General features: G+C 34.8%; 1 protein-coding gene across 1 annotated transcript in view; it reads left to right on the plus strand.

Annotated features, from left to right (window-relative positions):
• The window catches only part of Pum3 (pumilio RNA binding family member 3), a 36,297-nt gene extending 12,512 nt beyond the window's left edge, over positions 1 to 23,785 (plus strand). Inside the window, exons 7-18 of the mRNA XM_015492879.2 lie at positions 166 to 232; positions 1,245 to 1,419; positions 2,776 to 2,879; positions 4,019 to 4,097; positions 6,007 to 6,105; positions 6,838 to 6,891; positions 10,143 to 10,223; positions 16,772 to 16,914; positions 17,531 to 17,753; positions 19,886 to 19,973; positions 20,672 to 20,762; positions 23,641 to 23,785. Coding sequence (XP_015348365.1) covers positions 166 to 232; positions 1,245 to 1,419; positions 2,776 to 2,879; positions 4,019 to 4,097; positions 6,007 to 6,105; positions 6,838 to 6,891; positions 10,143 to 10,223; positions 16,772 to 16,914; positions 17,531 to 17,753; positions 19,886 to 19,973; positions 20,672 to 20,762; positions 23,641 to 23,773 — 1,337 coding nt within the window. The 3' untranslated portion in view covers positions 23,774 to 23,785. The remainder of the gene's footprint in view (positions 1 to 165; positions 233 to 1,244; positions 1,420 to 2,775; positions 2,880 to 4,018; positions 4,098 to 6,006; positions 6,106 to 6,837; positions 6,892 to 10,142; positions 10,224 to 16,771; positions 16,915 to 17,530; positions 17,754 to 19,885; positions 19,974 to 20,671; positions 20,763 to 23,640) is intronic.
• Positions 23,786 to 25,948: the final 2,163 nt, after the last annotated feature.

The following is a 25,948-nucleotide window of genomic DNA, read 5'->3' on the forward strand; positions in this document are numbered from 1 at the left end:
AATTCTGTGGAGGTACCCTCTATAGGATCATTGTTGTTTTTATTTGTTCTTTGCCTGAGACAAACAGTTGTAGTCATAGAATTGTGCATTTATTTAGCTTTTCCCCTTGTTTTTGGAAAACTGAAATGAGGATATCAAATCATTATAGGGTATTTTGTTTTTCAGGTGACTTGGTTGAATTAAGTAAAGCCAAATATTCCAGAAATATTGTTAAGAAATTTCTCATGTATGGGTAAGTTGTGTTATTTATAAAATACGTTTTTTCTTATTTTTTACTGCGCTCAAGTGTTACTTATGAAGTCTGTGGTCATATTAATATCCCTCCACAAATGCCTTTGAAGTTTTACAGGTATACCACCTTAGAAACAGTTATTGAAATTAATGTGAAATTTTGGTATTGCTGTTCCTATTCTTAAGAGACTATTTTTGTGTCTTGAAGCTCCATTAGAAATGGAATAATTAACTTGTAATTAATCAGCAGTATTTAAAGGGTAGAGAGTTGGAGCAGCAAATGAGTAAACTCTTGAAATATGATAAGTGGGTTAGAAAATGTCAAGATAGGATTTCCTAAATTTAGGTGGAATTAGTGTTTGTCTTGGCCAATCATTTTGGGTGTAATAATGTCCCAGAATGTGGTAACCAATAAGAAAAAAGGTGTAACATGACAAATGTATTCCTGACTGATTCAAATGTATTCCTGACTGATTATCAGCAGCTTAATTGTATTAGGATAAGTCCTGTTTTAAAAGAGAATCCTAGAATATGTTTTGTTCCTATCTTTCTGCATCTTTGACTTACTGTTTCTTTTTTCCCCTACCCTACTTTTTTTCAAGTTCAACAATTTAATAGGAACTGACATTTATTGGGCACTTACAATGTGGTGCACACAGGGCTTGATGCTTCTTAGTTCATTTAATCCTTACAGCAGCATCATTTCACCTATATGAATGGAAAGGCTGAGGTTAAAGAATTTGTTCAGGATCTTTTGAGCCAGGTGTCAGTCCTAGAAAGTCTGGTTACTCAATCACTTAAAAGCCTGAAGTTGAAATACAAGGCAATTAGATTTTCCTGTCATAAGCTTTTTATTTATTTTTAATGAGATCCCTCCCCCCCACACACACACATACATAGAGTGATTAGTCAGCCTCAGGAGAAGTAAATTATATTTTATTGTCATCTAGCTTTTTCCTTTTATCTCATATACACACACACACACACATTATTTTTTCCCCCATGATTTTTAGGAGTAAACCGCAGATTGCTGAGATAATCAGAAGTTTTAAAGGCCATGTGAGAAAGATGCTGCGTCACGCAGAAGCATCTGCCATTGTGGAGTATGCATACAATGACAAAGCCATTTTGGAGCAGCGGAACATGCTGACCGAGGAACTCTATGGAAATACATTTCAGCTTTATAAGGTGATGTTTCCATAAGGCTTTTTCTTGTGTGTTTATTTGTTCTGTGTGTTGTCCTTAACTTCTAGTGCCTTGTTTTCAGAAGGCATTTTTACTTTGGATGCTCCTTTAATATACTGTCTCTTTTCTTGTAGATGATTTTGTCTCTAATATAGTGGACAAGTGATCACACTTAAATTTTTTTCTTCCAGATGTTATCTTTAAATCTCCTTCAAATGAAACTACTTTTGTTGCTCTATTCCTAATGCTCTGTGTGTAATGCTTAATTAAGTACTTTCATTTCTGAATCAGACTGAGGTCAAAGATTCTTAATAGTTAGCAAAGCTTTAGAACCACTCTCTATCCAGCTCTGGCTGAAGGGCATTGGACTCCCTGTTATTGCCTTCTCCCACCTTTCTTCATGATGTTGCATTACCCTTCTCCAGATGGTCTAGAGAAGGAGGGGAGTAGAGGTAGTCCACTTTGGATAGAGTGCAGGGACTGAATCTAAGACTAGGACAGCTAGAAGGTCTGTTGTAAACCATGGGACATTAATATATGTTTATCTGAGGGATATGGATTGATTACTGGTTTCCCTGCATTAGGCAATTATGTTCCTGAGTTGAACTTATTGTTGTTTTACTTTCGTAATACCTCACTTTAGGACTATGCAGCTGCTAAAAAACACAGGACAGCAAGATTTGTGATCTACTTGATCTTGTGATTAGACACGTTAGGTCTTAGCAAGTGTCTGTTGGCTGGTTGGCATGATTGATGGTTTAACGTGGCTCTTTGTATCTGTGGGTTCTGCATCCGAGTAATGAACCAGTCACAGAATGAAAATATTTTTTAAACGATGAATCTATACTAGATATACATAGATATTTTCCTTGTCATTATTCCCTAAACAATTGTAACAACCATTCATACAGCATTTACATTTTACATTGTATTAAGAATTATAAATAATCTGAAGATGATTTAAAGTATATAGGGATCCTCAAGGGTATTTATGTATTTTTATTTATATATATATATTTGTATATAAAATGTTACTACATATACATACGTGTGGGAGGGTTATAAACAAATACTATGCCATTTCATGAGATTTGAGCATCCTCAGTGTTTTGTGTCCACAGGGGTTTCTGGACCAATTCCTTATGGATACCAAAGATGACTAGACATTGGTAGTTGTGCAGTCTCTGAATCAGATCAAGAATTATTCCATGAGTGTGTATACAGGAAAGCTTGAGTTATGCACATATGGAACACCTTACATTTACTTTAAATTTATTGAAAATAGCTATAATTGTTTTTTTTGTTTGAAATGAAGAAACTTATTAATTTCAGAGGGGTTTGACTTTTCTTTTGTTACAGTCAGCAGATCACCCAACTCTGGACAAAGTATTGGAGGTACAGCCAGAAAAATTAGAGCTTATTATGGATGAAATGAAACAGATTCTAACTCCAATGGCCCAAAAGTAAGAAAGATGTTTTGTATTTTCTTAATACATTTGAAAAAGATATTTGAAGGAGGAAAGTTTTATATAACCCTTGCCCCCCAAAAGGTGGGTATTTCCCCTTTACTGTTATTAATCTGTCCTAAATTCAAGTTTAAAACTTTTGTTTGGAGCCTGTCTTAGTATGAAAGGGCATCATTTTTTCGGATATTACATCCTGTAAAAGGATAACATAATAATGGTTTATAAATTTTGTTTAAGCAACAAAACATTTATTCTCAAAAAACTGTTTTATGGAATATTATATGTTATATTGAATAGTTTCACAAACGTAATGTTATTTAAATTGGATTTTAAGACTTAGAGGCCTACGACATGACCTTCTTAGAATTGGTAACATAGCACAATGGTTGGGAGTGTAACTTGACTGCATGAGTGGCTCCTGCTGTCCCCTCCCCCACAAATACTAACTGTAACCTTAGACAGTTTAACCTCTCTGTGCGTATCCATATGGTCAAATTGGGATACTAATAGTATATATGTCATAAAATTTTATGAAGATTAAATGGGATAATATTTCCAAAGAACTCAAAACAGTTCTTTGCCCATAAAAGCAGAATAGTTTGTTATCTGTTTGGGTAAAGTATGTGAACTTACGTTTTTGGTGCCTGAACATCAACCTCCACTTTTACCTGAGTTCACCAAATGTCACACTATGGGGCATTGATAAAATATGGTTGTTGCTATTTCTCTCACTATTTGGTTCATTCAGGTTTCAGTTCTGCTAATATTTTGTGAAACTAATTTATTTTGAAGAGTGCTTTCAGAAAGAAAACAGCTTTAAAAAAAAAAAATAAAGGTCTAAATGTGGATTTCCAATCATGTTTCCAGAACTGAGGGAAATAGAGTTGTTATTTACAAAGGTAGAACAAATTTTGAACGGTGATATAATCTTTGTTGATAAAACACTAGAAATTTGTACTTAGGTCAATATTATAATTTTTTTTTTTTAAATCTTAGTACTGTTGAAACATACAATCAATTTCATATTTAGTAAAACCATCTTATTTAGATTATTTTAGTTTCAAGATTGCCTGTCTCTATTTGGCTTTTTGCCAGATCTGATGTTTTTTGTTTTTGTTTTTGTTTTCTGTTTTCAGAGAAGCTGTGATTAAGCACTCATTGGTTCATAAAGTATTCTTGGATTTTTTTACCTACGCACCCCCAAAACTCAGATCAGTAAGTTCTTGGGTTTTGTTTTTAAACCAAAGTGTAGAAAAAAAGTCATGTAGATATTTTAACACATTGCTTTGATATACACACTCCTTTGGAAATTTTAGAGTTGCTTTCTTATTTAGAATAGATGATTCACTAAACTTCCCTTGAATAAGCCTGCTAATTTGTTTTACTTTTTGTCTAGAAAAATGATAGAACTGACCCTAGTTTTATTAATACGATTGAATTTTTATATTTTAATTATAAACCAGAGGATATCCTCCAATAAAGTAACTTGGGAGGAATATTTTGCATTTAGGTAGTTTTTAAACTCAACTGTGCCGGTACCAAAAAAAAAAAAACTTGCTGACATTAAAAGGTTAGTTTTAATGTAAAACTAAATGGCCCATGAAAACCTGGACCTTAAATGATAGAAGGAGAAAGAACAGAGAGTGAAGGTAAATTGCACTGCCCTTCAAGTTAGTGAAGGGAATACAAATGAGAGTTCATTTAGTTTCCTGAATTTTGCTTGCCTCATCATTCGGTGAGCTCATTGTCCATTTTGTCCTCATTTTCAGTCACACGGGATAACTAAAATAATGAATCTGGCTTCTTTTAACAAATATGCCAGATTACATATTCATAGGAATTTTGACCCTGTCAATTAGCACGCAAAATAATTTCTCAACAGTAGGTACTCTCCTAAGCTCATTGTGAAGTGACCATAGCAGCATCTTCTCTTTGGGGGATTTCTGTTTCCCATAGAACACAGTATCTCACACTTGTGTGTTTTCTGAGATAGGACTGAATGTTCTGTCTGGCAAAATGATCATTTGAATATATTCAGTGCTGGAAAGCATTTATCTTTTTAGTGTTGAGTGTGTTTAAGGAACAAAAAAAATTGGAACGGGATATAAAGAAATGAATAAAGGATCTTTTCTGGCACCGGGGGCAGTTTTCAAATGAGAGACTTAAAAATATATCATTGGGGATATTGGAAGCATAACTGGAATATATATATGACTTTCCAACTTGATAGGTATGATGGATGAAATCTGTGTTCTAGAGGTTTATCCCGGGAAAGGATTGTAAGATAGTACAGAGTGAAATTGTTTGTTCCTTATTGATGAAATTAGGCAACTACCTTTCCATTTCCTGGCTCGAGGCTTTGTATTTTGTTTAAAGTTGGAATAGGCTAAAATGAGGCCCTGCAGCTGTTAGCTGCCAGATCTCATTTACAACTTGTGCATAGACTTTGAAGATATGAGTAAGAAGCTGTATACATTGAAAATGAATGCTAAAGATTAAATTAAGCTAAGCTACCTCATAAAAAAACTAAATGATTTTTCTACAAAAGTGTCGTTTATAGGTGAAGACCTAGCCTAAATTTTTATAATATAGAGATTAATTTTTCTTTGGGAAATGCTATTTGTTTATGATAAAGAATCAATATGATTTCTGGAGATAATCTAGTGATAAACTAAAAAAAAGGAAATGTCTTTGTTAGAATGAGTTTCGATTCTATTTATTACATACATGTCTCTTAGGGAAGAGCATTTTATTTATTTTCATTGTTCTGTTTGAAACTCCCTTATCGCTGCCACCTTCTAGACATTTTTTTCTTGGAAAATCATTTACAATATATTATGTTACCCATATTACCTGTAACATTTTTTTTTAAATAGACATTGGTAAAAGTCAGATATGTTGTTTAATAAAAATTGCTTGCCAGCAGTATTTGCTGCTTTGATAGAAAAGGATGTTTCTAGAATGAGGTTGTATTTTTGTCCGATTGTCTACAGAATTAAAAATTAAATTGTTTGCTACCTGTGCTCTCTTCCTTTTATTTTCTGTGCCTGACTGTTCTGTAGACAGATAAAACAGCAAAAAGAAGGAAAAATAAACCAATGCCCTGACAGCATTTGTTCCCTAGGAACTGATTGAAGCCATCCGCGAAGCAGTGGTATACTTGGCACACACACATGATGGTGCCCGAGTCGCCATGCACTCTCTGTGGCACGGCACACCCAAAGTAAGTGTTGTCAGTCAGGGCCATGTCTTACCTGCAGGCTGGACTTGCTTATTCATTGATTGTCAATCCCCTCTAGTCTTTCCCCAGTTATGCATAAGCATTTTATTATCAAGTTGTGTCTCAAGGCTTCACAGGTGTTTATCATCTTTAGGCCTAGTATTTCTTCTCTGCTTTAGTAGAAACCTTGAGCTTTGTTGAAGATAAGAAAGAGTCTGTCAAGCAAGTAAACACAAGAGGTTTTGGTATCTGTTAGACTCTCTCATTTAATGATCATATGTGATGGAGATAAGATAGTGAACAGTCACACTTGTGAGTGTTAAAACACTTTTACTGTGAGTGTTAAGTACTTTGAGAAAAAAGATAAAGATCCATATTACAGAATTTTAATGGAAATGACTTATTTATGCCTTCAAAAGAAATTGTATTATTCTATCTTTTCATTGAGATCTCTCAGGTCTTACTGTAAAAACTGGTTCATTAGGGTTGTGTTGTTTGCAACTTACATGTTTTGGGTTCCCTCTTTATGTCTAAATGGACTGTCAACTATAAGTCTAAGATTTACTCTGAAAGGAATTATGTATGTTGCAATTTTTCATTCTGTTTGCATAATTATTATTTTCATTAAAGAAGAGTATTCCACTCAAATGAAATCTTAATATATAAAAAATTTTAACTATGAAATAGGTTTAATCTATTACTAAAGGTTCATTGAGGCAATGTTTCCTTTTTAAGGACAGGAAAGTGATTGTGAAAACAATGAAGACTTATGTTGAAAAGGTGGCTAATGTAAGTACAATAAAAGTACATGTTTCTTTTAATTATTTTTAGTAGTAAAATGAATTTATGTCTTAAAGAAAAATTGAAAAATTAAAAAAATTTATCAAGAAAATTATTTTATTATAGTCTTTTTGTATGCATATTTTCAAATGATTATTTGTAAAAATTAGAATTCGAACCACATGTCTCTTTTCTCTCTCTCCTCTTTTTTTGTTTGTTTTGTTGTTGAAGTACAGGAGATTGAATAGAACCTTGAACATGCTTAGGCAGGGGCTCTTCACTGAACTGCATTCCCAGGTCCCTAAACCCCCAGCCCTCTTTTAAATTTAACATTGTATTGTGTCAGTTCCCCATTTTTACTAGATATTTTTTTTTAAGACTTGATGTTTACTAGGTCTCATTAATGAATTTGTTGAATCATGTTAATAAAATGTGAAAATTATTGCCTTGATTAAGGTATCTATGTTTATATCTATCTCAAGGTAAATAATGTCAGTTGCCATTCAGAAACTTAGTATCAGTGTTTGTTACCACCCCCAAAATTAAAATCATCTCCTTTTTTTCTTAGAATAAATTTGCAGTGTAGCCATGGTGGTTTTGCTCCTTAGAATCCCCTGGAGATGTAGTGACAACCTTCTAATGAAATTAGTGGACACAAAATAATTGCCTCAAAACTAGTGTTTGCATATATTTAGATATTTTCTGCATTGTTATTATAGAATGACACTATAACTAGAATTATGTGATAGTAAATATAATTTTAATTTTTGAGTTATATATTTAATGACTTAATTCATCAGTAAAATTCTAATTAAGTGGTGAATCAAAAATATTTCATGACCAACTACTTTTTTCAATGAAAAATCCAGTGGGAACTATAATGTGTGCTGACTTCATAATATAGCAAATCCTAATTCAAACATAAAGGTAATGCTTGGTGATTGTGTACTTACCTATTGTCTTCTATAGGGTTGGAGATTAGAAAAGTTAAGTTTGAAACCATTCAGAAGGCATTCTATATGGTATTCGCTCTCTTGAGCTATTTCTGCAATATGAGAGTATTTTCTGATTCCTCAGTCATTATTAAGTAATTTAATCTTCACATATGACATTTTAATTTGCATACTTAAATTAGAATTGAGTAAAAATAGAATGAATAGAAAGTTCTAAACTGTATTAGTAGTAGTAAGAGATTTTTAAGTAATCAAGTTAATTAGAATGTTTTAATTTTATAGTTTGGTTATTTTAGGTAATGCAACAATTAAGTTTTTTGAGAACCTAATCCTACTATGACATTGGGATATAATAGAAATTAATAATCCAATGTCTTTTAATCTCTTAGAATAACCTCTGAAATGATGATATGAGCTAATAATATAACTCATGGATTTGAACCATCCATTATTTGTAAATGTAATTTAATTTCTAAATATTGAGGATTTCTTGGTATTCTTTATTATTTTAATCCTTTAAATACATTGAGACTTGTTTAATTGTGTCTTAAAAAGAATTTATTTTGAAGTTGTTTGTGGTATTCTATAACTGTTAGATCAAGGTGGGTGATAGTGTTGTTCAGAATAATCAGTGTTTTTACTGGTTGCTATTTTCTTTTTTAGTTTTCTTAGCTACTGAGCAAAACATGTTAAAACCTCCAAATATGATTATGGAATTGCTTATTGCTCACTTATACTGTTAATATATATAACATCTATGCATATTAATCATATAATTTGAACAGAAATCATCATTGATCAATGTAATTCTGCCTTCAAAAGATAGTATGTCTGCCTTTTAAATTCAATGCTCTACAGACTTCTTCTGTATTTACCCAGAAATATTGGACTCTTGGTCAAGCTTATGGGTGTATGACTTCAGAAAGCTGAAACTAATGATTTTGTACCATGTCTTGTTGTCTCCTTCACTTAATTTGTCTTAGGGACCATCTTATTTCAGTATATGTGTATCTGTAGTTGTTACCTTTGTATTCCAAAGTTGAGCCACTTTGCATTCTCACCAACATAAAAGTGTGCCTGCTTTACCTCAACTTGTCTGTTATCAGAGGTTTTCAACATTGTCTATAGGATAAGTGGACAATGGTGTTTCCTTGTTTTAATTATTGACCTTAATTATTCCATTAAGGCATTATATTTTTTAAGCCATTCTGTGAAAGGACTTTCGTTTTTTGCTGTTTTAGTTGATTGTTGATCTTTAGATCGTAAATATGTTAGATCTTTGGTGTTTTTCTCCAGTTTGTTTTTACATCTGTGTATTTAGCAAATTCCTCATTGTTTCTAATTAAAACAATGTCATGTTCCTCAGATCTTGCTATGAATCTGTGCTGGCTATTATAAAAAATTGATTCTCCCTAATTAAAACAGACACATACAACATTGATATCATCATCCGTGATACTAACAAGAATATGCAACAAGCTTTTAAAACAGTGCTTTGTTTTGGTTTTATACATAAAGTAGGAGTTCTTTAAATGTTTGGAGGGCTATCAACATTGCAGAAATAATTGTATTATTTCAAGAGGAGATTGTTGTAAAAGCCACAATTGTGAATTTACATGGGTCTTGCTTCCATACTTCTTTTAAAGCAAAAAGTTTTGTCTTATTCTCATATCATTAAGTAAGTGTACCTTTATAGTTTGTTTTGTAGTTTACTTATATTCTAATTGTTGAGGATTATTTTAAGAAAATTTGTGATCTAAATACAATTGGAGAATACATGATTAAAAAGATTATAATCCTTTATCCCAGAGATGATTATTAGAGTATTTTGCCTTCTAGAATTTTCTGTCATGTATTATGAATTGTGTGTGTGTGTGCAATTACATGTAAGCTTATGTATTTTTGTGTGTGGTTTTAATATTCTCTGTGTGATAACTCCCCCCTCCCCAACACACACATAGTGTTAATCTTATCACTTGGACTTTCTTTTAAGTTTGATATTCAGATAGCTATTCATTAACAGGATACCTATTTAGACAGGTATTGTATCCTGGTTAGTCTGGAGCTCTTTGGCAATGAAGGATATGGTTTTCCGTTTCTTTTTTCTTTTTCTTTTTAATCAATCATTTCTTAAGAATGTAATTAACTAGGTCCTGATAAGAAAGAAAGTGCATTTGAATGGCTTTTATTCATGTTGTGTTAGGTAAATTGTCCCTGTTGGTAGCCTTTATATAATGACTCCATAGATGGAGTAAGAGGAAAAATCTTTGCATTTTTTTAAGTTTTACTACCTTTCAATTTTTACAGGGACAATACTCTCATTTGGTTTTACTGGCTGCATTTGATTGTATTGATGATACTAAGCTTGTGAAGCAGATAATCATCTCGGTAAGTAATTCTGATGGTCTTAGATTTAAGTTGCATTGATATACCAGTTGTGGGTATATAACTTTGATTTCACACGTGTAGTGTTAAACAGAGTTTTCACCTGTACTTCTGCCGGTATTTTTTTAGTTGTCTCAACTAAGTCTTATTTTGGAAATTTGCTCTTTTCCTATATGAATCATAATCTTGTAACTTGATATTAATACTGTTTAAAATATTTAAAAGACTGTGGTTAAGACTTGACTTTTGTTTTGGATTAGGGTAACAGGTTTTTTTTGTTGTTGTTGTATTTTAAGACTATATTAGAGATTAAAAAATGAAAAATCAACAAAGCAGTGCTTAGATTTGATCAGAAATTAGTTTTTGAGGTAATTTGTCAATTTAACACTCTCTTCCTATGGACGGACTGTCTCTCTACAATTATCCAGTTTACTAATACATCTGTTCTGGATTGATAGAGAAGAAAAATTCATAAAGCTCACTTAGTCTTGGTGCTTGTTAAAACTTTCATGGAAGCTTTTGTATAATTAGATTAAAAGTTAGGACTAAAATTAAAATATTAACTTCATTTTTACATTTCAGCAATTCCTCTAATCTGGCTTAATGACCATAAAGTGATTATGCTCAAGTACAGTTTATTAGCTCTAAACTTTAACATGCACATAAGAAAAACCAAACTGTTCTTTTCCAAAAGTAAAAGTTGAATTCTAAACTATTTTTATTCCTCTATTCTTCTTCTGACTTCTGCTTCTATGATCCTCTTGTATCTTCTTTTCCTTTATTTTTGGAATGCAGTTGATATTGAGTATATGGTATGATTGAGATGGGGATAAGAAATTACAACATTGGTAGCACTGACCAGACTTGGAAATGTTTTAAAAATAAAATAGTCTGTATAGACACAGGTTATTCATCTGAAAATTATACATACTTTTGTGTTTGGTACACATAAATGGGGATCTTGGAGAAATCCTGGGGACACATGGTACTCTTGGCAGAAGAGAAGAAGCACATGGATTATCTAGAGAGTTTACCTGTTGTCAGGTGGTGGTGCTGTGTCCTCTCTTAGTAGCCCATTTGCACCAGTAGAACTGGGTACAATAGAAAAAGTATATCAGCCACTGGAAAGGAAAGAGATTTTTTTTTTCTTAAATGCCAGCTCTAAGTCCCAGTGTGAATTTCTCATGCCCTTGCTGTCATTTTCCAACTTTGTTCTTGACTATTTTAAGATGGTGATGACTTTCTTTGAGATAGGATTGTGGGAAGAAACAAATTGGCAAGACTTTCATGTCACAGACTGAGTATTTTGACATGTTCCTTGTGGCTTTATTACCCTTTTGACTCCAATCAATAATGATTGTTTTTCATTCCTGTGACAGAAATGTGAGGCCATAGAATTGGCTAATGAATAAAGTTGTTTCACAAAAATGGAAACAGGCTGGGCTATTGAAAGTTTGCTTTTGTTTAATATTTTTACCACAACTAAAATTTGCATATCTGTTCCAAATGGATTTCAGGAGAAACCAGACTTCCTTCAGAATTTCCCAGAATCACCTCTTTAATTTTTTTTTCCAAAGATTAATCTCAAAGTTGCTATTAAAACAGTTTCAATTCCTTGTGCTTATCAGTCCAATTCCCACAACTATTTAATCCGCATTCTTGATGACTGTCCCTCTTAGGGCAGCTTTCCCTGCGTGGCTCGACTGCTGACTCTTGCTTCTAACTGACAAAAGCTCAACAGGCTCTGTGTATCATTAAACTGTGTAGCTGGTGATAAAACTGGAATGCTAATTGCTCTTGCATTTCTCCACCCCACCAATCATCACAAAACTTGTTGCAGAAGGCAGTGCTTTTTAAAAATAACCAAGAAAGCCAAGTGTTGTTAGGCACTCTATTCAAAGTACTCAGACTTCAGAAATGTCAGGTTGAAATCACGGCCTGGTCAGATAGCCTTCCACTTTTCAAAATGGATACAAACTGATTCTTACCTGCTTTGCCTTCTGAAACATACATATTTATTAAAACCTGAAGTCATTGGTATGACACACCTGGTGTTACAACAATATTCTGTGAAAAGGAAATAAGTACACTAGCCAGTTGCTGTTTAATGGCTGTAACTTAACTATTGTGAGTTTCATCAAGCCTTTTTTGTAAATGGCCAGATAGCGATTATTTTAGGCTTTATGGGTCTTATATGGTGTCTGTCTCATTTTCTTGTTTGATTCGGTTTTCCTTTTTAACAATCCTTTAAGGTGCAAAATCTAGTCTTTGCAGGATATACAGAAATAGGCTGCAAGGTGGATTTGAACAAGACCTGAATTTGCCCACCTTTGTCCTTGGTCATTTATTTTTCAATGCCAGGTAGTATTCTATCAATCATGGATATATGGGTAATTTTCTTTTTCTGGTGATAGATGTTTAGTTTTTTCTTTTTAATAAACTATTTTTAAATTCTTATTTATTTTTGCTAGTGCAGATAATTCCATTAATAATCATGTCTATTTTCTTGCATACGTTAAAAGTCTGTGAAGGCATTTACTTACCAGAATTGCTGAGTTGACAAATTTACTACAGATAGAGTGTTTTAGTATTTTCCACCCAGCCACTAAAAAAAAATCACTATATATTGTATTGTACAGTGTTTTTAAAAATAGCCAAGAAAGCTTAGTGTTGCTAAGCATTCTAGTTAGAGTGTCTGGATTTACTGAAATGTCACATCAAAATCATAGTCTGATAATCAATCCTTGTTTTCTGTTAAGATTAGATATCAGTCTTTGATCTCACAGCCAGATCTGGTCTGCCCATCCTGTCAACTACTATTTTCTTTGGTTTTTCTACCTATTCATTTAGTAGTTAATTGTGATCTGACACAGGGCTCACAACAGGAAAAATGTCCATTGACTAAACTGGTAAATGAATAAGGCAGACCAAGTATGAGAAAGAAGGTAGAGGACTGAGCGATGAGGAGATCACCTGCCCTGTCCAAAGTGATGGCAACCACTCACCTAAGCCTCTGATAATGAGAGCTCTAAGGTGATAGACCTTCCCAATTTTGTTTTTGTTTTCTTTGTAATTAAGATAAAATACACATAACACAAATGTGCCATCTAAGCATTTTAAGGATACAGTCAAGTAGTATAGAATATACTCGCATGGTCGTACAACCAGTCTCCGTGACTTTTTTGTGTTTCAGAACTGACTGAAACCCTATGCCCAATCACACAGGACCTGCTGTTTTTTTGGTTGTTTTTTGTCGTTGTTGTTTTGAGGGTAGCCAAACCATGAACTTTGATATAAAAACACGATTTTTTTGGTAACAAAACACTTAGACTGCCTGATAATACAACCTTCTCAACACTTCAGCTGGTATTCATTATTTAAGTTTATTTTGAATTCTATTAACTTTTTTTGCTTCTGCTAGATTTTAGCTTCTTATGGATAATGTAGCTTGCATTTCTATTTGTCTCCACACAGAAACATATACCAGCTTCTCAGTAATTTATGTCTTTTTGCATTTCTGTCCTTAACAGAAAATATTTGTATGCTCTAACTCTCCTTCCTGTGTGCATCTTTGATTTTGACCTTTACCCTTTCTCTTTAAAAGAGAATAGGCAAAACAAGAGTGCCAAGAAGTCTGGCAGGGGCCTAACACTTGGAGTTCAGACTGGCCAAAGGTGTCTTTGGGTAGAAATAGTTTTGGAACACAAGAAACTAGAACTTCAAGAAACAGGAGGGAGGTCTTTTGTTCTTTCCCGTGCTCTTTATTTTTTGAAGCATAAGAAAAATAAGTTACAAAAAGTGGTCCTTATTGTATTTTCTCTTAAGTTAACTCTTATAAAGCATAAGCTAAGCCAAAGTGAAAATCAAACTGTCATTGTTTTCATTTCTCTTTGAGAGTGAAAACCTTTGACTCCACTAGCTTTATTTAATCTCCATAGTTGGGGATGCTATATATTCAGTGGTGTGTTTTAAATATGAAAATAATTCTTTTATAGCAGATTGAATGGTGGGTTTTCTGTTTTGCTCATGGTAATAGCCCATGGGTCAGGGAGGTGGATCATTTCCTTTACAGATAAGGGAATTAATGGGCAGGGAGGTCAAAGGATTTGCCAAAGGCTTCCAACTTGACTTGAAGACTCCAGAGATCAAATTAAGCACACAATCAGCTATGCCGTAGCCATCTCTTACCTGTTTATCTGTGTTAAGGGTATTCTCCAGGCAATGATCTAGAAATCTCTGATTTGCAACACTCACATACTGTTTTCTTTGTATTTTTCAAATATGTATAATTTCAGAGGTAGGAAAAAGTATCATGAAGGCAAAATGGAGAATTAAATACTACATATTTAAGTAAATGTTTTGAGTTTCACAAAATTTTGTTATAAATATTACATATTTTCAAGATTTTAATTAAACATGAGTTTAAATTCTAAATTTCTTAATTACGAACCAAAAGGCAGTAAAGATCAGTGAATTCAGAGTCTAGTCCTTGAATATATTTTTGCGTGGATTTTATACGGTTCTTGAAGTCTAGCTTCTGTGTTCCAAAACTATTTCTGCCCAAGCCACATATATTAGGTCAGTCCAATAGTAACCATTATAGTTGTTTGTTGTATATCCCCATGCTTTGTTTTGACACTTATGTCACCCAAGTTTTAAAGGTATTAACTCTAGAGGTTTCTGTTATTTTTAAAGGACAGCAAAGGGTTGTTGTTTTTGTTAAGACTGTGGAAATTGACCCAACCATTGTATCATTCTTAACCCCTATCTTGAAATGAATTAACAGATTAAAGAGCAGATTTTTAAAAGACAAGTCTCCTTGTCTGAGTTGATGGAAGTTTAAAACAGATACCTGAGGATATACTAGAGGTCCCCCCTACCCGCCCACATGGGGCATCGAATGCCATCATCAAAAACACATATAAAAAAGCTCGCTATTCTACAATAAGTTTGGAAATTTTTTTGGTTCATCTTCCCTTGCATTATGGAAATTTTAAGTTCATTTTCTCAGGGTGATTGAAATTATATATCCATTTTGAGGTGGTTAGATTTATTGAATCTATTCTGAAAACTTGTATGTTTTATGTAGGAATCATTATGATGTGACTTAAACTTCTTGAGAAGTAGTTAGGAGAGCTAAGTGAGGATTGGAGTCATGTTAAACAGGCACTGTGGTGTGAATGTCATTTAACGTGATAGATGTACAGCTTTCAACAGTGTCTAGCTCCTAGTGGCACTTAACAAGTGTTAGCTACTATTACTAATTATCAGAAACATACTTTTATGCAAAAATATGAGGGAAGTTTGGGATTTTTTAAAAAAGGAACATAGTACATGGAAATCTGGAGTTTCATCATCAACCATGGAATCTTGACTTTTTCTGTATTGTGGCCTCATGGTTCATAACTTACTTGATTTAGTTTCCTTCTTGCACTAAAATTAGTAATTTTATCATAATAAACAGACATATTGGAAAAGAGCAGACCTGAATATGATTTTATAAATAAGTCCTCTTCAAAAAAGATTATATGATTTCTTTGAAGGAGACTAGATTTAGAGTCAGGGTACTAGGACTGATTAGGGCCCTAGTAATGATTCTACATGGCCTCTGGCAAGTCATATTTCTCCCTTCTGAGTGCCTCATCTGTAAACATGGCCAATGGAACTGAATTCTTCCTTTGGCCTCAGCCACTTCTAAGAATCTTTGGTACTGAGAAACGTGCATTTGCATATAAAGTTTATTACAAGAATGTTAAGGGTGGGGGAAAGCAGATGTTCTCTCTTTGTGTTTTCTCTATCAAGAATAAAGGAATTTTTAAACAGTGACTTTCTGTCTTTGAAAACATCAGCAGATTTGCGTAGGCCCTCAGTTGAGATGGGGCAACGTTGCTTTTGTCACTTCGATTGCAGCCACTAGAAAAGGAAGTTCCTGTGCCTGTGTATATTGACTGAAAATACTGTACAGGGTAATTTGTAACTACTCAGTGGAGTCTTTCTGGATTTACTTTCCCTTCCCACTCTGTTCTTGTTTTTCACTATAATAATTAAATAGCCTTCATTCACCATGAATGAGCAACCTAACTTTAAAGGCTTTTATCCATTTTTTTTTCTGTTTTACAGTTTTTGTATCTCCCTCATATAGTCTCAGCAGAGAAGTTCTGAGAAGGATGTTCTTCATTGAGGCTATGGTTAAGTGTAGCTACAAATTAACCATCTACTCAGTGACTCAAACAAGAACTGTCCCTAGGAATAGGCCTAAGAAATACTGGTCATAATGAATGAAGATAACTACTTTAAATATATGTTTTTAAGTCCTTGGTCTTGGTCAGTTAATATAAATGGATTGTTTAGTGATACTACTCACAGTAGAGAATTGACTCTGTGCTCCAAATGTGAATCTCTGTGTTTTAATGTGACAGTTCAGAACTCACTCCACATTTTCCATTAAATACACGGGAAAATAGTCATATGTCTATTCTTCATTACCATTCAAATCTCAACCTTAATTTATAGATATACATAAAGGTTTTTTTTAATTTATAATTTTATAGGAAATTATCAGTTCCTTGCCAAACATAGTAAATGACAAATATGGAAGGAAGGTCCTTTTGTATTTACTGAGTCCAAGAGATCCTGCACATACAGTACCAGAAATCATTGAAGTTCTGCAAAAAGGAGATGGTAATGCACACAGGTAAAAATTAGTAGAATGCTTTGAGTCCTTCTTTCCTTTCTTTGACTGTTCATGAAATCGGAGTAGTCTATGCTTCCAGAAATATATAGTCACACATCCATACCCTATCTTTTACTCTATCTCTTAAAAAAACCCAAAAGGTGAATTTTATTTTAATCCTGTAATTTTAACAGATTCTTAAAGTTCTTAACTTGACAAGGAAATAAAAGTGTCATGCCAAAAGAACACCTCTGAGCCCTGGCACATAGTGGGTATTCGGGTGCATGGTTTGTTTCTTGTTTTCTTTATTTTCAGAACTACTGTTACTCTGGTTTTGAGTACCCAAGGAGAGGAGTAGAGTCCATACAGTAGTCTTAAGCATGTGTTAGCTTATGGAATAATCCATTGTTGTCTGGGAGTTTGGGCTTTTGTTTGAGTGTTTTGTTGTTGTTGTATTGCATAAACTAAGCTTCCAGCCTCAAATCACCTGTTGTCTGTATGCTCAGTAGAATTGTCAACAGTTACAATAGATTGTGACACAGACTATGATAATTGCCTAAGGATTTTGTGATAATAAGATTACTATTTCCTTTGCTAATTTTCTTACCATAATACTTCATTCAACATATTCCTATAGTAAGAAAGACACAGAGATCCGCCGTCGCGAGCTCTTAGAATCCATTTCTCCAGCTTTGTTAAGCTACCTACAAGGACACGCCCAAGAGGTGGTGCTAGATAAGTCTGCATGTGTGTTGGTGTCCGATATTCTGGGATCTGCCACTGGAGATGTTCAGCCTGCCATGAATGCCATCGCCAGCTTGGCGGCAACAGAACTACATCCTGGTGGCAAGGACGGAGAGGTAATGTGCTATTGTAAGAGAGGCATGAAAGTTGCGGGGGCTATAAAAACTCAAGTCAGTTCATCACTACAAAGAGTTTTAACAACAATTAATCCTCCTCACACTGACAGTACATTTGAAAATTGGGAATTCAAAACGACATGCCTTTACAGTACTTGTATTTCTTAGAAATGTATAATGATTCATGTTAGCTGCAGAATAAAAACAAAATCTTAGTATTCTAAGTGAAAACTGTGAAGGACAACTACAGGTTTTAGGGAATTTTGTAAGAGCCACCTACTCCAAGAAGGTTTTCTGAAGGTAGGGAAAGCTAAGCTGAAACCTGAAGCTCATCAAGAATTAGTAGAAAGAAGATTCCAGGCTGAGGGAGCACAAGTGCAGCAGTTTGAAAACAGGAAGGTGGGGTAAGTAATGGAAATTATCAAGCAGAGGAAGAAGAAGGCAGAGGCCAGGACATACTGGGCCTATGTGTTGGGCTGGTTTATAAGCTCCCAAAGCTTCTAACATATTTATGGTAAACCTGTTTTGTGAGGCAGTGGCCTCTGCTGTCGCCTAGAGTTACAAATCCTTGATCTCAATCCTCACGGTGGCCTTCCATTATTATCCCTAGTATTACAGTTTTAAGATTAAAAAAAAAATAGATTACTTAAGTTCTTTGCTTTGAATAAATGCTTTAAAAGGTATTCAAAGATGAAATGACAGGGTCTTTGTCCTTAGAGCCTGGTGTCCATTGGTGAGACATATAAGCAAGGTGTTAAAGTAGTAAAAGTCAATTCTCATATTGAATTATGTTCAGGATGTGATGGGAACTAAATGTAACATCTGAATTTTAGTCTATGTCCAAGGACTTTTAACTAGTACTACGGGTAGTTGCTCTAGAAAGGAGTGTTTTGGCTTAAATGATAAGTTGCCTCTTGGTAGCAGTTAGATAGTTAATTACCTAATAAAAGTAGTGCCTCACAATGCCAGATTCCACCTTCCTGACTCACTCTAACATCTTTGCAGCTATTCTTGCATTGCATTTGCTAGCATTCACAATCTTAGCCCAAGTCCACACATCAGGGTCCCAAGCAGGAAGGAAAGAGCAAGAGCAATGAGTCTTCCTCTTGGGTCTGGCAAGTTCCTAGTCTTTCTTGACATTTTATTGGCTAGAACTAGATCACATTCATTTGTGGGCCAATCTCTGGCAGAAACAGTTTGGATGAACAGAACTGCTTCAGACCAGTCAGGAGGTATCCCCTGAAAGTAAAAAGGGAGCTTTAGAGAAGGTGGGTGGCTGGGTGAGGTGTTAGCAGGAAAGAAAGCTGACAAGGGAGGGGCTGTTGAGTGAACAGTTGAGATCCTTTTCCATAGCAGCAGTTATATTGTATTCAGCTTTAATTCCCTCTAATCATCTAGACCAAAGCCTGGCATTTGGAAATGTTTTGTACCAATATGTATTTGGTTCTGAATGAAAACGATGCCATGTATTTAGTGTATGTCATACTTCTGATGCATAGAATTGGGAAGGAGAAGTGCAGCCCTGGCCTTTGCCCTCCTGAAGCAGTTCATATTACCAAGTGGGAATGAGCAGTGTGTAGCGGAAGTTTCTCTGTAAGGAGATTGTGCCATTGTTTCCCATACTTCATACGCAGAGCCCCCAGATGGAAATGATTGGTGTGGCCCTTTAAAAGGAGTCATGTTGAGCTAAAACAGTTTTTCTTGACCTGCTCAGATCATTGTAGTCACATGTATTTAAACACCATTCATCATTCAAAATTAGGTTTCAGTGTTTCTGCTGTGGTATTCTGTTTCAGAGGTTTATTCTCACCTCAGAACTACGAATTGCCACTGGAGAGGTGATGAACATGAATTTAGATGAGTGTAGTAGTGGGTGGTGTGGTTTGGACTAGAATTCAGGAAGCCAAATGTGCCCTGCTCTGCAGGGGCTGCATTCTTGCATAACTAAGTTCATTTCAGCCTATCTCTGGTGCCTCTAGCTATAAGAATATTCTAGATAAAGACTTCTTAAGCCTTGTGGAACTTGAAACTTGACTTTATCCTTACCTACATGTAGTTGTATAGGTTGAATCTTGGGCCAAGGTGTGGGTGAAAACAGATGTTTGAATTAGCCTCTTCTTGATCCCCTGTAGCTTCATGTTGTAGAACATCCTGCAGGACATCTAGTTCTGAAATGGTTAATAGAACAAGATAAAAAGATGAAAGAAAATGGAAAAGAAGGTAAGCCATGCAACTTGTCCTTTTCTTGCATCTTATGTGGAATTTCTATAATTCCTCACATCCCTGAACTTTACACTGGCCCAGTAAGTTCATATGAAGTTTGTCAAGTGTTTAGAAATGATGTCTGTGAATAAAAACTTGTGTCTGAGAATCCTGTAGTTTTTTTTTTTTTCCTCATTCCCACCCTCCCTCATGCTTTCTCTCTTCCCTCCTCTACTACTTTAGATTTTTAACCAGACTTGGTCATTGCCCTGAATGCCATTCTGTTCCTGGCAGATAGTATAGCATTACCCCCAATGAAAAGGCCTAGTTTTTAATCTCTAGTTTTGAGAAAAGAATAAGCTGAAGAATATTATCCTCATCAGAGAATTTTGGACATCTGCCTGTTTATTTGGCATTGAATGTGTGTGACCAAAGGGCAAGCCAGTCCTTGGCACTTTTTAAATAAGCTTTATAGCTGCTTTGTAGAAACTCATCTATAAAGAGAACAGCATCTTGTATTTGAAATGTTGTATACTATTCCCCTCTTAGTCCTGTCTTTAACCTGACCTTTTGTACTGTATTCACATTCCATGTGGTATTTAAGCCACTTTTTCCCTACCAGATGAATAGTTTTGGCTATGAACTGTCTGAAAAAGGTGGTGTCGTGAATTAAGACGAAAAAGTGAAGTTCACTAAGTTTCAGTATATCTTTATAGGATGTTTTGCAAAAACACTGGTAGAACATGTTGGTATGAAGAACCTGAAGTCCTGGGCTAGTATAAATCGAGGTGCCATTATTCTTTCCAGGTAGGTATATCGTGTTTCTTCTGTGCTCAGGACCCAGTCATACAAAGGTACACTTCCTTCCCCTTTACCTCACAGCTCTAATACTTGTTCCTAGTAATCTGGCATTAGTCTTTACTAATTAGTCCATAGTCTAGACAAGTAGATCAAATATTAGAAAGCAAATGTTGCTTTTTCAGTTGTCCTTAGGATTTCTTTTACTGCCATCTTTTGGATATCAGAGATCATAAAATGATGACACTCACAAGGCATCATATGATGGTTTTGACCAAGACATAATTTATTTATTTATATGTATATATATAAACTTTGTAAGTAATTTGTGTCCCTTAGGAAGCAGTGACAAACCTGTTGTTTTTTAAGTCATGCCTAACTTTACATGTAATTTTCTTTGTTTTTAGTGATTCTAAATGGATTAGGAAAGCATTTGTTTCTAAAATCTGCATGCTAATTTTTTTTCTAATTTAAAATGAGAGAAAAATGATGATGCATGAATCTTGTGTATTATTCCCTGGATTTTGCTTAGTTTATAATTTACAGGTCATTGTTTTTCCAGGCTTTTTGTGCCCATATGAAACCCTCTGTTTAAAGCATTTGTTTTATAAGATTTGTGTGTTACTTTGAGGCAGTCACTGTTGATTTTTCCCCTGCTGTGCTGCCATGGTTTTGGAAAACAGATACTAATCCTAGATTGAATCTCCTACCATAATTCATTTGTACTCGCTTTGCAGTTTAACAATATTTTTTATAGATGTTAGGTTAAATGTTTCTTCAGTATATAATTTGATCTTGTGCACATATACTCTCAACACACACATTCATAAAAGCCTCCCTTTTTTTTTTTCTGGTTGATTAGTACCCCTAAGTACATGAGTGTTTCATGTAGATCATTTTGTTCATTTCTCATTAATGTTAGTTAATTTTCTAGTTGATGTTGAACGGTCAAAATTCACTACCTTAAACACGAACTTTTTGTTATTAATTTCTTTACCAGACATTTGGAAAGTTAACACCTACTGACACGTTCTTTTCGTTACTCTCAAATAAAAATTTCATTGATACTATGAAATTAATTTATAAAGGTACTTATTAGAGCTCCTCTTGAGTAGATTTCAAACATAAGAATACTACAGGTTTATCATGGGGTACTATTTGGAACTAATACAGGAAGACATGAAAGACTTGAGGTTCTAAACTGAAGTCGAACTATATGTAACTTAATTAATACAATTATTATTTTTCAATATTGCAGTATTTTATTTATTTGATAAAATCTCCTGCTTATTTATATTTTACTTAAAACTTGTGATTTGGAAATCTTGATGTGTTTCGTTGTTGTAGTTGTTTATTGATGTTTGTCTTTTTGGTGCTGTACCTTTTTATAGCAAATGAAAAAGACTTATTTTGAGTGGAAAGAGAGAATCAGCCTTGTATATTAGCAGAACAATAACTCAGGGAAGCTGACCTTCCCATCATGTAAGAGCTTTGGCTCTAGATAGGCTGCCTGGCCTCCAGACCCAGATTATAGGTAGCCTTGGGGAAAATATTGAACTTTTTTGGTTTTTCTTAATTGAAAATGAGATTACTAATAATTCTAAAGCTGTTATGAAAACCATGCATATAAAATGCCTGTCATTATGTTTACTGTGTTAAATGTTATCTTGTATTAGTGGTGTACATTATGTAACTATTTAGCCAATATGTATAAAATTAAAACACCAAATGAGTCACAAATCCATTAAAAGGGTACTTCACTTTTCATCATTTTCAATTTTTCAGATGGCAAGTAGATTGCTTGTCTCCCACCAGCAGTGGAATGCTGCTTAATGCTATTAACTGGCCCTCCTCTTTGCTGACATGATGAAAGTTATTGGGTTCTGGGACTTTTGAAAATACCAAGTAATTTCTTTCTAGACTATGTTTCAGAGGCTAGCATTTACATGTGGTCCTGAAGAAGCAGGGGAAGAACAGAAAACTTGGGCATGTGTTCTGTGGTGAGGTGCCTATAACTTGGCCCCAGTAAAAAGAATGGGCCTACTGCTACTAGTCTCCAAGCTCTATTCACTTTGGTGGCAGAGCACTTAAACAAGGTTTCAGATTATTTTATTGAGTGGATAACATTTATTGTTTGCTAAGTGCCAAGATAATTTGAGACTCAAAATAGAACCCTGTAGGGGTTTGGAGTGTAACACAGTGGTAGAGTGTGTACTGAGCATGTGCAAGACCCTGGGTTCTATTTCCACACCATAAAGAAACAACCAACTGAAAAGGGTGGGTTCTGTTGTTAATCCCATTCCACAGATCAGGAAACTGAATCCTAGAGAATTTAAATATCATGCTTTTGGTTGTGTAGTTATAACATTTCACCCTCAGGCATTGAAACTCTTTCTCCTTAACTGCATGTTCTAGAGCTCAGTGAGAAGGCTCACTGTCTCTTACCTTTCATGACCCCACTTAGGCTTCCTGTATACCCATTCAATTGGGTTAATTAATCTACTTATCTTTTCTTGGCCATAAAATTTAAAAAAGGAAAGAAAACACAGGGACTCTGCTCTTGAGCTTATAATATAGATAGGAAAGAAAAGATAGAAGGCATGAGAATAATTTAAGGCAGGATATAATCAAATCCTGTGATAATCAGAGTCATTTAAGTCTTTGCTTGAATGACTCTACCTGCAAGATTATAAAACATTCTTATATGGTTTTAGAATATATAGACTACTGGCCCTATTCATCTGGTGAACAAAAAAAATTTAGAGTGTATATAGTTAGAAGATTCAACTCAACATTAGTGAAATATTTTATACTGTGGGTACTGGTAGTATTGCAAATTATCTAGGGGTGAAATGTAACTATTGTTAATTTTTTCTTCTGTCTTCAGTCTTCTGCAGAGTTCTGACCAAGAAGTTGCAAACAAAGTCAAAGCCGGGTTGAAAAGCCTGATTCCCACGTTGGAAAAAAACAAAAGTAAAAGCAAAGGAATAGAAACTCTACTTGAGAAACTGACTACGTAGGTGGAAAGAGTTTAAAAAAAAAAAAAAAAACAATGGAATCATTTTTTCCCATTCTCTTTTCTCTTCCCAGCACAGAAAAGAATGGCAAGGGTCCACCTTTTTGTAATTTGGGAGCTCTGTACATTTGTTTGTTCTTTGTATAAGAATATGTTTATATAAAATTATTTCTAAAAATGGTCTTTATTTTTTAAATTGCAGTTCTCTCATTTTGAGTAGTAAGCAGATCACAATGTGTGGCAGTACTTAGAAAGTTTAGAAATCCTATGTGGTTATATGGTGGGACCAAATATGTATAAAGTGTGGTTGAATGAGTTGGTTCAGGGGAGAAGACACCTTCAATGAGCATGTACTTAGGCTTCCTGGAGCAGTTGAGACTTGAGAGGACCATTGGTGCCAAAGCAAACCAGAATATGGAAAAGAAGAGCCAAGGGTGTCTTTGGTGGGATCAGTTAGATGGGAATTAATGGTTTTGAACTGAAGTGTAGGAAGCCGTGGGGGACCCTTTAATGAGGCCATTCTAATTATTCTGTGGACTGAGTTCCATGTTAAGTTTCCTTTGAAAGCTACTTCGGTAAATTAAGCTCATTACAGGAAATGTGCTAGATGAATTAGAGGATCACAGTGGATAACAGTGTTAAGGTAAGGGTCACTGGGAATATTTCCCTGTCTCTGGATTTGGGTCTTATAAGTAAATAAGCTCCTTGTGATAAGACATTCTACCTTTGGATTGGCACTAAAATAGTCAAAAGTCTATACAGTAAAAGGCAAAAAGATACAAATTTGTTCTAGTGCAGAAGTCTGAGTGCAAATAGCATGTCTGAATGTTAATACTATAGTTGGCTCTGAACAGCAAAACTTACAAGGGCAGGTAGGTCAGTGGGGCTCATGGGGCTCATGTAGCCATGCTGCTTTCAGTACATGCCTTGATCCTGTCTCAAGTAGTCTGATAAAACAGGACACCCAGTCATGCCTGTCAACTGCAGTTTACACTGTTGGAGAAGTGAGTGCAGCTTTCCTGTCCAGACTGTGGGGTCCCAGTAGTGCTCCTAACATAAAGCTGCGTAGACTTCATTACCCTCTCTCCTGCCAGGGTTTATAAACCCTTCTCAAAGAACAGAAGAGCGGATACCTATAATTTTTCACACGAATTTCTTCCTGACTACCACCTTCTGAGTCTCAGGGTATGGGGTGGGGCAGCTGGGAGAATTGGGCATTGTGTGAGGAGGTGAATAGGGAGAAGGCTACATTACAGCTTGCCTTTTTCTAATATATTGTGATTTATGTTCATATACAGGGCCCATTCAGAGGCTGGGGGCAGGGCTATTTTTTTTTCATCTTTGAATGTAAAAATATAAAATAACAAATAATTTAAAAAGTACTTTTGTAAAACATAAAAAGTAGCCACCTCTTCCACCCCCTCCTCAATATCCCTGTCTTATCCTCTCCAGAATGATTTCTAGTTGTTATTAGCTGTGCCGTTTCTAAATATCGTATTTTTATAGTGTATATTTTTAATCTTTCAGTTTTAGATGTTGTCTTCTGGCTTCCTATGATAAAAAAATACAGATTAAGAACTTTACCACCACTAATCCTCCCCTTCCCCCTCACTTCCCAATAGAACTGCATCAGTCAGAAGATTTATGATATTACATCTACAAAAATTGTTAAATATTGAATCAAGCAGTGAACTTTCATTTCTTCTGCCATTTTATTTTTCCTAGAATAAATCATTGTCTCATTTGTTTTCATTTACATAATTTTGAATTTTTTTTTTATAACCAGAATCGCTTAAACTTCCCTCATAGGCTCCATTAGCAACTACAGGATGGCCATTTTCCTCTCTTCTTTAGCCTAGTGAGATGCCCTTGTTTCTATTTCTTTCCATGTGGATTAGCCATCCTGTTCCATGTTTCCCAACTAGTGTCTCAAGTGGGTTATAAATGTGAGATTACTTGCCCAACTATACACCTGTTCCCTTGTTTTGTGCAGAAAAGCACTGGTGTGAATTAATCCTGGGGCTGCATTCCTTAAGTCAGTGATTGATTTAGGAAGGAGCTCAGCCGGTTAATTGGGAAAGAGATGGTGTTCCTGGGAAAGGTTTCTAAGACCCTAGCCCCGTAGGAAGAGTCCCTTCAGTGCAACCAGTGCCTGAGCTGTTGCAACATCTTGCAACCG

This window comes from Marmota marmota, unplaced genomic scaffold, assembly GCF_001458135.2.
Source record: "Marmota marmota marmota unplaced genomic scaffold, marMar, whole genome shotgun sequence".
Taxonomy (NCBI): domain Eukaryota; kingdom Metazoa; phylum Chordata; class Mammalia; order Rodentia; family Sciuridae; genus Marmota; species Marmota marmota.